Source organism: Giraffa tippelskirchi, chromosome 8 (genome assembly GCF_054371585.1).
Source record: "Giraffa tippelskirchi isolate mGirTip1 chromosome 8, T2T-mGirTip1v1.2.pri, whole genome shotgun sequence".
In the NCBI taxonomy this organism is placed as follows: Eukaryota; Metazoa; Chordata; class Mammalia; order Artiodactyla; family Giraffidae; genus Giraffa; species Giraffa tippelskirchi.
In genome coordinates, this window is record NC_137282.1 from 117,235 (window position 1) to 129,170 (window position 11,936).

At 47.7% G+C, this 11,936-nt stretch overlaps 1 protein-coding gene across 1 annotated transcript in view; it reads left to right on the plus strand.

Moving 5' to 3' along the window:
• The window catches only part of LOC145517094 (histone-lysine N-methyltransferase PRDM9-like), a 46,082-nt gene extending 34,530 nt beyond the window's left edge, over window positions 1-11,552 (plus strand). The window contains 4 exon segments of the mRNA XM_081519351.1: window positions 5,378-5,433; window positions 7,792-7,859; window positions 8,985-9,178; window positions 10,855-11,552. Of these exon segments, the coding sequence (XP_081375477.1) occupies window positions 5,378-5,433; window positions 7,792-7,859; window positions 8,985-9,178; window positions 10,855-11,552 (1,016 nt within the window).
• The last annotated feature ends 384 nt before the right edge of the window (window positions 11,553-11,936 follow it).

The window sequence follows — 11,936 nt, forward strand, 5'->3', positions numbered from 1 at the left end:
TGAAGGCAAATGGAGAAGGGGATGACAGAGGAAGAGATGGTTCGATGGCATCACCAATTCAATGGACAGCAGTTTGAGCAATCTCCAGGAGATGGTGAAGGACCGGGATTCCTGGCGTGCTGCAGTCCATGGGGTCACAAAGAGTCAGACACAGCTTAGCAACTGAACAGCAACAACCACGTGAGAGTAACTGTTTCTTGTCAGATCTGCAGCTGGTATGTGCAAACTGAAGAGCACTCTCCAACACAGATTGTCTCTAAGTCTGATTAAGTGTGTCACAAGTGCCTGAATCAAAAGGTGATGTATTCATTCCAGGATGGAATAGAATGTTACTTTGAACAGTCTGTAAAACTTACACAGAGTCTGTAATCCACTCAAGATGTCAAATAATAAAACAGTTACATGAAATTTAAAGCCTCTTGGAAAGTTGTGTTCTAAACATTTCATAGATTTCTTTTCATAATCATTTTTCACAGTGATAACACTTTAACTCCTCAGTTGCTGATGTTATTACCAACATAAACTTGTCCTCATGAGTGTGGGAGATAAAGTTGATCCATTGTGATTGTTCTCTGGTCAAATGACTCCCACAATTTCTAATTATGTTCTACATTCACAATAATTTTTTTTCTATCCATCCAAATCTACTTCTCAGATCTTCATGTATACCAAATAATAGATACCTGGTGAGTTCAGATTATATTAAACACTCTTTCCATAGCTTTTCCCATGTCAACTGAATCAGAACAAGGTGAAGCTGGAAGAAGAGTTGAAATTTTCAATGATTCCTAAGGCCTCTAAAAAAACATTAGACAGAAATCCTAGCCTTTACTGGTCTATACGAAAGAATTACAATGTGCCTTTTTCGTGAAATTGCAACAATTGACTAGCTAGAGTTGCAATAAGTTGGAATTATGCTTGAAATGATTTGAGATGAAACAGTTTGGATGTGGGCATGTGAGGATATATATAGCATGATACATACTTAAGGAGGTATCAACAGGTATGAATCCATAAATTGATAAGGTATACTTTGTAAACAAAGATGACACATTGAACTTGTTTTCACTATCTGACCCTTCCAGAATTTGCCATCATCTACTGACTCCCCTGTGGACTTGGTTTATTGCCACCAGATTAAAACTAGTTACAGGAAGCTTTGTTCTCTTTGTTTGAAATTGTTTATGTTTCTCTCTCCTAGGATGCTCTTATAAATGCCACTATCTGTATCACTTATTTTGTCTATAAGGTTGTCTCTTGCATTTTCCACTGTGTAACCATCTTCCATGTATACAGATATTTATATGTCTATGTATATAAATATCTATATGTATCTATAATAATTTATATCTGTATGTACATAGAGATTTATGTCTATGTATATAGATATTTATGTCTCTGTGTATCAAGGTATTTATATATCTATATATCTATGCATATAGACATTTATATATCTATGTGCCTAGACATTTATAATTATGTACACTTATGTACACACAACTAGATGTTTTACCAGTGTAACAGGGCCTGGCGAAAAGGGAACACTCCTACAAAAAGAGTCAGACATGACTTGGCGACTGAACAACAAAATAGAAAATGCACTCGGTTCACCTGCCACCAACAACACATAGTATATCAGTGTTACTACAATATAAAATAAATGTTCATTTAAAAAAAGAATGCCCAGAGGGACTTCCTTGCAGTTTACTGGTTAAGATTCTGTTTACCAATGCAGAGGGCGAAGGTTCGATTCTTCGGCGGGGAACTAAAGATCCCACAAGCCGCATGGCATGGCCAATAAATAAAATTATTAAAATAAATAAATAAGAATGTTCAGGAAGAACACACAGGCTTTTGGGTGTTTCTTCAGGTACGTTCCGTATTAAATTACAGTCCTGAGTTAAAACTCGAAAGCTTTCATTTCCAAGGAATCACAACAGGGCATGAAAGAATCCTGCCGCCTTGTGGCCATTCCCTGCAATAGCAACCTTAAGAGTTTTGCTTATGAGTACCTCTTTGTTCTTCAGTCCCCAGGTCGTGACCCACACTTTCCTCTCTAGGACGTGACGCCGCCTCTCACTGCTCCCTGACGTCTTTCCTCTCTAGGACGTCACGCCGCCTCTCACTGGTCGGTGACGTCTTTCCTCTCTAGGACCTGACGCCGCCTCTCACTGATCCCTGAGGTCGTCCTCTCTAGGACCTCAAGCCACCTCTCACTGATCCGTGACGCCTTTCCTCTCTAGGACCTGACGCCGTCTCTCAATGATCCATGACGTCTTTTTGTGACGCCTTTCCTCTCTAGGACGTGACGCCGCCTCTCACTGATCCGTGACGCCTTTCCTCTCTAGGACCTGACGCCGTCTCTCAATGATCCATGACGTCTTTCTGCGACGTGTTTCCTCTCTAGGACGTGACGTCTTTCGTCTCTAGGACCGTACGTCACCTCTCACTGATCCCTGAGGTCGTCCTCTCTAGGACCTGATGGGGGGGGGTTCTCTCACTGATCCCTGAGGTCGTCCTCTCTAGGACGTCACTCCACTTCTCACTTGTCCGTGACGTGTTTCCTCTCTAGGACCTGACGCCGCCTCTCTCTGGTCTCTGAGGTGTCCTCTCTAGGACTTGATTGGGGGGGGGGTTCTCTCACTGATCCCTGACGTCTTTCCTCTCTAGGAAGTCACGCCACTTCTCACTGGTCCGTGACGTCTTTCCTCTCTAGGAGCTGACGCCACCTCGCACAGCTCCCTGACGTTTTTCCTCTCTAGGTGCTCACGCCACTTCACACTGGTCCGTGACGGCTTTCCTCTCTAGGACCTGACGCCTCCTCTCACTGGTCTCTGAGGTCGTCCTCTCTAGGACCTGATTGGGGGGCGGGGTTCTCTCACTGATCCCTGAGGTCATCCTCTCTAGGACATGACACCACCTCTCACTGATCCCTGACGTCTTTCCTCTCTAGGACGTCACGCCACTTCTCACTGACGCCCTCTCTCAGTGATCCCAAAGTATGCCTCTCTGCTGTGAGGTTTGCTTAAGTCCACTTCCATGAAAAAAAAAAAAAAGAGGAATCTCAAGAAAATATATAGCAATTGCTGTTTTGTGATGGATATTTACAACAGAAAAATCTCTGCATGTAAGTGTTGTCCCTGTTTGCACCAGAAATAAAAGGATCATTAAAACTCAAATAACTTACCAATGGAGAGGTCCCGACTTAAATCTATAAACAATCATACCCTTCTTTACTGTGTTTTGTATAATTACCTTCCATAACGGGCTTCTCCCATTCTTCAGGGTCTTCTGTTTTTAGCTGAAGATGGTATTTAATGTGATGACTTTGGACATTTCAGGGAGTGACTCAGGTTTCTTGGGTAGCTCCCCTGTATACAGAAGCTATTTGTTGTTTTAGTCACTAAGTCGTGTTCGCCTCTTTGCGACCCCACGGACTGTAGCCCGCCAGGCTCCTCTGTCCATGGGATTTCCCAGGCAAGAATACTGGAGTAGGTTGCCATTTCCTTCTCCAGGGGATCTTCCCAACACAGGGGTCAAACCCAAGTCTCCTGTATTACAGGCAGATTCTTTACCACTAAGCCACCAGGGAAGCATAGAGGAGGTATGCTTCTGTTTTTTCTCCTGGTAATTTGTCTTTTATTACAGAAGGGCAGAGTGACAATTGTTTTTCCTCCCATACACATGCAGTGGAGTATTACTCATCAGTAGTAAGGAATGAACCACCAAACCTTGAAAAGCATGGTTAAATCTCATGTGCATATCACTCGGTGAAAGAATACAGTCTGGAGAGACAGCACATAGTATGACCTCATTTATGACACTCTAGGAAAAGCAAAGCTACATAGATGATAAGCAGATCATCTGCTGAAGGGGGTTGAAGTATTCCCTGTGATGCTTTAGAATGGACACCTGTCACTATGCATTTGTCTACGCTCTTCGATTTGTATAGCCCAAGGGATCAAACAATCTATTCAAGTATAGTTATTTAAAGTGTAGGAGAGTCGCAGGACAGAATACACAATGCAACAATACTTAACCACATTAGAAATGCATGAAAAATGTATCTCACTGTAGGAGATGGGGGAAAATGTGACTTTGGAAATGAATGAAATCGATACACAAAAGGCAAAATGACCTGCACATAAACACTGGGCTTCATTTTATAGAGATCTTTCCAGAGTGCAGTAGCTAGCAATTCTGAGACCACTGTACATGTAATCTGAAGAGGAGAAAAGAACTGACAGATGCAGATGGTGGGGGCCAGTCTCCTCGCTGCAGGAGTGGGAAGTTACATATAAGCAAAGAACAAGAGGATGAAGCTGAGCCCCTGACCACCACTCCTTATGGCTCTGAGTTGTGTCCAACAGGACCACCATCACCTGCATGTAGGGGCTATAGCCAACCTGCCCCCTCCTGGCCTTTCCCCTTTCTCTCTGCGATGATTCCAGTGACATTTCCAGCCTGTACCTCTCTCCCAGGCCAGGTGCATCTGTCCATCCACGGCCTCCCCATCTCATCCTGGGGGCTAACAGGCCCCTCAAGGACTGCGATCCTGCTGCTGCCCACAGCCAGGAGGCAGCCCCAACTTTTCCAGCTGCTGAGCCCAGACACCTGGTGTAACCAAGCAGGAGCCTATGGGGCCCTCCCAGGACAGACCCCGTCCCGTATCCTCTGCTGCAGCTCCTCTCTGAAGTATGGAGATAACAGTATCTGAGGCACACTCAGGGAGTTGTTTTACAGCTGCTAAAAGCCCCACTGAGTGGAAGAACTTGATGAGCACGAACGCGTCACCCCCAGAGTGTCCAGTGCCTGAGGATTTGTGAGGTGAGCTGCCTGTTACCTCACCAACCAGAGAACCGTGCACCAGCGAATCACATACTCTGTGACCCCCCTCCCTCATGTGGCCTGTAAAACTGCTTTCCTGAAACCCTTCAGGGATTTCAGGGTTTAGAGCACGAGTTACCTGTCTCACAGACACGACTGAGCAACTTCACTTTCACTCTTCCCTTTCATGCACCGGAGAAGGAAATGGCAACCCACTCCAGTATTCTTGCCTGGATGATCCCAGGGATGGCGGAGCCTGGTGGGCTGCGGTCTATGGGGTCGCACAGAGTCGGACACGACTGAAGCGACTTAGCAGCAGCTTAGCAGTACCTGTCTCCAGGTATTGGTGCCTTTACAATTAATGCTGCACTTCCTTTACTGCAACTGGTGTCAGGCAACTGGCTTTACTGCACTCAGGTGTGTGGACTCAAGTTTGGTTCAGGAACACGGAGGCCTCCCGGGTTCCCAGTTCCTTGTGCCCCAGGGACTGTCAGCTCCTTCTCCAGGGCGTACGGCCAACCCCCACACTAATTCCCCTCTACACCCTCAGCCTTGGCCCAAGCCGAATCCCTCCATCAGGCCCTGACAAAGCTCCCTGCCCTCACAGTGCGTCTCACATCCCACCCAACACGGTCTTTTGAAGCCTGAGCAAGACCGTGCCCCCTCCTCCCTGTGATTCTCCTCACCTGATGAAGCCAGGCCTTGATCCGTTCCAGGTGATCCAGGATCCTCATTCTCTCCAGACCCCACCTGTGTGGCCGCTGTCTGTGCCCGTCTATATGGGCCTGTGGTGATCTCCTAAAATAAGGGTTATTTTATACACAGATAATGGGGTGAATAGTGGCCCCAAAAGATGTGCCCCCCCCAGAACACGGGAACAGGGCCATACCTGGGAAAAGAGTCTTTGTAGATGTAGTTAAGGATCTCAGGGTAAGGTCATCTAAGGTTAGGGCGACCTTCGATCCAATTGACAGAGTCCTTATAAGAGATGAAAGAGGACACAGACGAGAAGCCTCATGAAGATGGAGGCAGAGATGGGAGGGAGAGGGCCACAAGCCCCGGGACCCCTGGAGCCCCAAAGCTGGAAAAGGCAGGAAGGACCCTATTCTGGAGCCTCTGGAGGGACCTCAGCCCTGCGCCACCTTGATCTCAGGTGTCTGGCCTCCAGGACTGGGGGAGGATGAACTCCTCCTGTTTTAAATCACCCAACATGTGGTCGTCTGTTAGAGAAGCCACAGAGAACTCACACAGGCCCTGCTCTGTGGGATCCTAGAAGTGTGGGTCTCACTAAAGGAAGATGGATGCTGGATGACAGAACCCTTAGAGTCAGCACTGGGCCCTCAGAAATGTTAAAGCAGTGGCTGGACCGCAAAATGTTGAGGGGTCAAGTCTGAACCCTGTCCCTAGGGGTACTGGCTGCACATGCCTCCCCAGGTTCTTACACCTGTATGTGGCGTAGTAAGTATCTAGTCCTGACTGAGGACATTAAATGTCACTGTTCACATTGCTCATTAAGAACCCACCAGATACACAGATGAAAACCCAATTAGAACACTTGTTACACCAATGAGCAATGCTGAAGATGGTCGGGGGTGGGGACTTACATGCAGACAGCAGCCCTTCCACTCTCCCACCCCTCCTCCACACTCCCGACCCCCTCTTCCACACTTCTGACCCCCTCCTCTACCCTCCTAACCCCCCACCCCCACTCCCACAGGGAGGGTCCTCGGTGGGAAGCTGCGGGACCACGCAGAGGCATCTTGAAGTAAATGCTGCCTGATCCCTAGGCTAGCTGCTCCTGAACATTCTCCACCCATCCCAGTTAAAATACTCGAATATGTGCAAACAAAATTAGAGATACCAAGGGAACATTTCATGCAAAGATGGGCTCCATAAATGACACAAATGGTATGGGCCTAACGGAAGCAGAGGATATTAAGAAGAGGCAGCAAGAATACACAGAACTATACAAGAAAGATCTTAATGACCCAGATAACCATGATGATTTGATCACTCACCTAGAGCCAGACATCCTAGAGTGTGAAGTCAACTGGGCCTTAGGAAGCATCGCTATGAACAAAGCTAGTGAAGGAGATGGAATTCCAGCTGAGCTATTTGAAATCCTGAAAGATGATGCTGTTAAAGTGCTGCACTCAATATGCCAGGAAATTTGGAAAACTCAGCAGTGGCCATAGGACTGGAAAAGGTCAGTTTTCATTCCAATCCCAGAAAAGGGCAATGCCAAAGAATGTTCAAACTACCACACAGCTGCACTGATTTCACATGCTAGCAAAGTAATGCTCAAAATTCTCCAAGCCAGGCTTCAACAGTCCATGAACCAAGAACTCCCAGATGTTCAAGGTGGATTTAGAAAAGCCAGAGGTGCCAGAGATCAAATTGCCAACATCTGCTGGATCACAAAAAAGCAAGAGAATTCCAGGAAAAAAAACCACCTATTTCTGCTTCATTGACTATGATAAAGCCTTTGACTGTGTGAATCACAACAAACTGTGGAAAATTCTTAAGCAGATGGGAATATGAGACCACCTTATCTGCCTCCTGCAAAACTTTATCCCGGTCAAGAAGCAACAGTTAGAACCGGACATGGATCACTGGACTGATTCTCAATTGGGAAAGAAGTATGTCAAGACTGTATATTGCCACCCTGCTTATTTAACTTACATGCAGAGTACATCCTGAGAAACACTGGGCTGGATGAAGCACAGGGTGGAATCAAGATTGCTGGCAGAAATATCAATAACCTCAGATATACAAATGACACCACCCTTATGGCAGAAAGGGAAGAAGAACTAAAGAGGCTCTTGATGAAAGCAGCTGAATCCATGCAGGCTGAAGAGCACCAATGACAGCATAGAGAAATAGTTCTTCTATTGCCTCCTACCAAAAAATAAATAAATAAATAAAAGAGAGAAGAAAGATTGTAACTCTTTTTCTGACACTCAGATCACCAAAGGGAGAAACTGCTATGAGTATGTGGATAGAAAGGACACGTCTTTGGCCAACTGGATGAGGTGAGTGCAGTGAGTCTGCAGTTTGTAGACGTTGCTCTTCCCTCAAGCCCACACCCCTTTCCTTCTCAACCTGTCTCCCTCAATAGCTTTCACATCTTATTTCCTCTTTTCCCTCCATATCATGCTTTTTCATTTCAAAAGACATTAGAAAGAACGAAATAAAAATATAGCATGTGCCCTCAAAATACAAGTCTATATGCTGAACAAAACTGGGGGACTTGAAAACAACTTGAGGAATCTAGATTCACCAGGGACACTTTAACTCACTTAATTGACACTTACCAAGCACTTAATGTTTCAGTTTAGTCAGCGAACTTCATTACTGAAGTAGATCACACAAACCATGTCCTTTTGGAGAACATACTGCAGACAGACATTAGCCAATTGATTTTAGGAACAGTAACCTTGATTTTTCTATCTTTGAGTAGCTGCACAGCGCCAGGATAACCTAACACAGGAGACCTTGAGTCCATGTGGGCAACAACTTCCCCAGGCTTGCTTCCAGTGAGAAGTGAGCCCTGAGGTGTGGGAAGGAATAGGGGGCAGGATGGCTGTGAGCATGGCCATTCTCTGAGGGCCTCTCCTTTCATCAGGGCAGGCAGAAAGTGAATAAACTATTACTGTTCTGGGTCTCAAGCTATCTCAGAGCACGCTGCAAGTTTCCATGGGATGGGGTGGGCAAGTGAGTAGGACCCTGGATACACGTGGGGAGATTGAAGAAACGCCTCGGGAGAGAAGGCAGGCTGGGGTGAGCGCTGAGGGCAGTGTGTTAGCCTAGAAGCACCAAGTCCTGTGGAATGAAAGAGAACTTAATTTAGAGTTTAGGGGAGCTGGAGGTCACCAGCCTCGTGGACAGTCCAAGTGGAGATGAGTCTAGAACTGGGCTCTGGAAAATGACTAATTAAGTAAGGAGAGAAAAACATTCGAGCCAGGAAGAGGACTGGAAACAGGATCTGGAAATAACAGTTCACACGGCCTGGTCGAAGGTGTGAACAGAAGGTCCCCATGAGGGGTGGTGGGAACCACGGCAGCCTCAGAGCCTGAAGGCAAGGAGCTGGGCATGGTCCGACCCTGGAGGGCACTCATCACCTGAGGTTTCTTTCCCTCTCCTGGACTCGACCCCAGGTATGTGAACTGTGCCCGGGACGACTAGGAGCAGAACCTGGTGCCCTTCCAGTATCACGGGCAGATCTTCTACCGAACCTGCCAGGTGGTCAGGCTGGGCTGGGAGCTGCTGGTCTGGTACAGGGACGAGTATGGCCAGGACCTGGGCATCAAGCGGGACAGCAGGGGGAAGAGAGAGCTCGCGGCCGGGAGAGGTGAGCGCCACCACTCTTCCAGCGCCCCAGCCCATCCTGGGGAGCCTCCCTGGTCCGATTCCGAAGCAGAGTACAGTCCAGTCTAAAGTCAGTCAAGTCGTCATTAAAATGCCTCAGAATTTGATTCATTTCATATGACTGTTAGGAAAGATTTTTATATTAAAAATGTTACTTCAAATTTTCAAAATTTTGTGCAAAAACTATGCCACATCACCTTCTGCTGAAAGGCTCAGAGGCAAACAGCAAGTTTCCCAGCACCGACCCGCCCTCTCACCTCTCCCTGTTTCTCCCTCATTTCCTCCCATTTCTAAGCGACACGTGTACAGTGATTTGCATTCAGCCACTGTTTCAGTTTGTTGTCATGTGAGCTCATACTCTGCGCCAGACAGGGCTCCACCCACCGAAACAGACAGAACCACTGCCCTGGGGCAGCACGGGCTTCATACCAGACAGGGGCTGGTGCTCTGAGGAAAACAGCGCAGGAAAAGTGCCTCAGATCAGCCTGAGCAGAGGGTGGGATGTGGCGCAGGATGGTGGGGCAGGGTCTCTGCAGAGATAACACCCCTGGGAAAGGATTCCAGGCAGGGGAGCAGCCAGTGCCACAGCCCCAGGGCCGGGACGAGAGGCCATGCCAGTGGTCGCAGGAGGAAGCACAGAGGGCGAGGAAGGAGGCTGGACCGGAAGCCTCAGGGCCCGTGTCCACGTGCAGGCCCCAGGGGTCTTCCTGGGTGACAGAGAACAACCATGAGGCTTTCAGCTGCAAGCGGCATATTCCCTGTTCTGTGACGATGCTTTGGTTCATTTTGGGGAAGAGACAGCAGCGGGGAGTCCCCTCAGAGGTCAGTTCATTGCCAGACATGAGGGGAGAGTGGGCTGGCTGAAGATGCACGGGAGTGAGGTTGTGTGGAGTCTGGCTGGAGATGTGTTCTTAAACAGGACTTCCTAGTGCATGTTAAATGAGCTAAGACTGAATGAAATAAATGAGGTATGAATACTGGTGAGGCTTGAGAAAGGACATGCCTTTATTTTCTGATTTATGGAAAACTGAGAGAGGAGCAATTTGTGAACCAGTTGGGGCAGCAGGAGCCAGAGACCTGTAGTCAGTGGGACCTGGGCCACTCGGTTTCATCCAGTCTGAAACCCACTTCCTGCAGAGATCGGCACAAAGGCTGCTCTTTGAACCAGGAGCCACAAAGTCAGCTTTACTCAAACCTGCTCTAACTACCCCCTGTGCTGCCTCCCATATGCAGAGAGTTCCAGGCCAGGCGCCCCTAACTTAATAGACCCTTTCCCCTCACAGGGAGCTGCTCAGGAAGATTCCACCTAAGTCATCAAGAGTCTTATCTCTCAGTAGGGTAAAATACCTGTGACCACGGTGACATGACTTTTCAGATACTTACACGCAGGGAAAGGTCCCTGCAGATCCACCTGTATCAGGAGAGACGCTGCCTCTGATGCTGCTGGAAGGTCCCTAGTCTGGGTGATATGTAGAAAAGGCCCTTGACACAGGCTTCCTGGATTTCTGTAGATGTAGTGAATAAGAATGGAATGGAAAAGTGGACCGTAAAGACACACTTGATGGGAGACAAATTGTGTGCTGTCAACACTTAGATGATTAGTGGGCAGGCCTTCCCATGGCAAACCAGCTACCTGACCAAAGCTTTCTCTTTCAGCAGAACTGAAGCCCAAGATCCACCCATGTGCCTCCTGCTCTCTGGCCTTCTCTAGTCAGAAATTCCTCAGCCAACATGTCCAACGCAATCACCCCTCTCAAACCCTCCTGAGACCATCTAAAAGAGACCACCTCCAAGCAGAGGATCCCTGCCCAGGCAATCAAAATCAGCAGCAGTGATATTCCAATCCACACAGCCCGAGTGACAAACCTGAGGGTCACGAGGCTAAGGAAAGGCCCCAACCTTTGCTGGAAAGCGTAAGGCTGAAGAGGATTTCAAGGGCCTCTTCCTACTCATCCAGAGTGCAAATGGGGGGTTCTGGGGTGCATGAGAGAATGGCAGAAGAGCCCAGCACAAGCCAGAAACTGAATCCAGAGGACACAGGCAAATCATTCATGGGGGCAGGGGTCTCAGGGATTATGAGAGACAAGTACAGAGAGTGTGGGCAAGTCTCCAAGGATAGGTCAAGTCTCATCACAAACCAGAGGACACACATAAGGGAGAAGCCCTATGTTTTCGGTGAGTGTGGGCGAAGCTTCAGTCGGAAGTCAAATCTCATCTCACACCAGAGGACACACACAGGGGAGAAGCCCTATGTTTGCGGGGAGTGTGGGCGAAGCTTCAGTCGGAAGTCCCATCTCATCACACACCAGAGGACACACACAGGGGAGAAGCCCTATGTGTGCAGGGAGTGTGAGTGAGTCATGACCAACAAACCACATCTTAGGATTACTGCAGAGACCCCATGCCTTAGCTCTAAGGGGGCCTCAGAGGAGGTCTATGACCCGTTACTGTCCCCAAGAGTATGAGGAGAGACTTCCCAGGTGGTCTAGTGGCCAAGACTCCAATGCAGAGACCCATGTTCAATACCTGATTGGGGAACTAGCTCCCACATGCTGCAACTAAGACACAGAGCAGCCGAATAAATAAATACATAAATAAACATTTTAAAGAAAGAGTGTGATAAGCACAGAATTAATTGATTAAATAGACCTTCCACTTTCATGACAGGAGAGGAGATAGATAAACAGCAGAGGGTTTCTTAAGTGTTCCGGAGATGTTCATGCCAATTGCCTTCGTGGTTT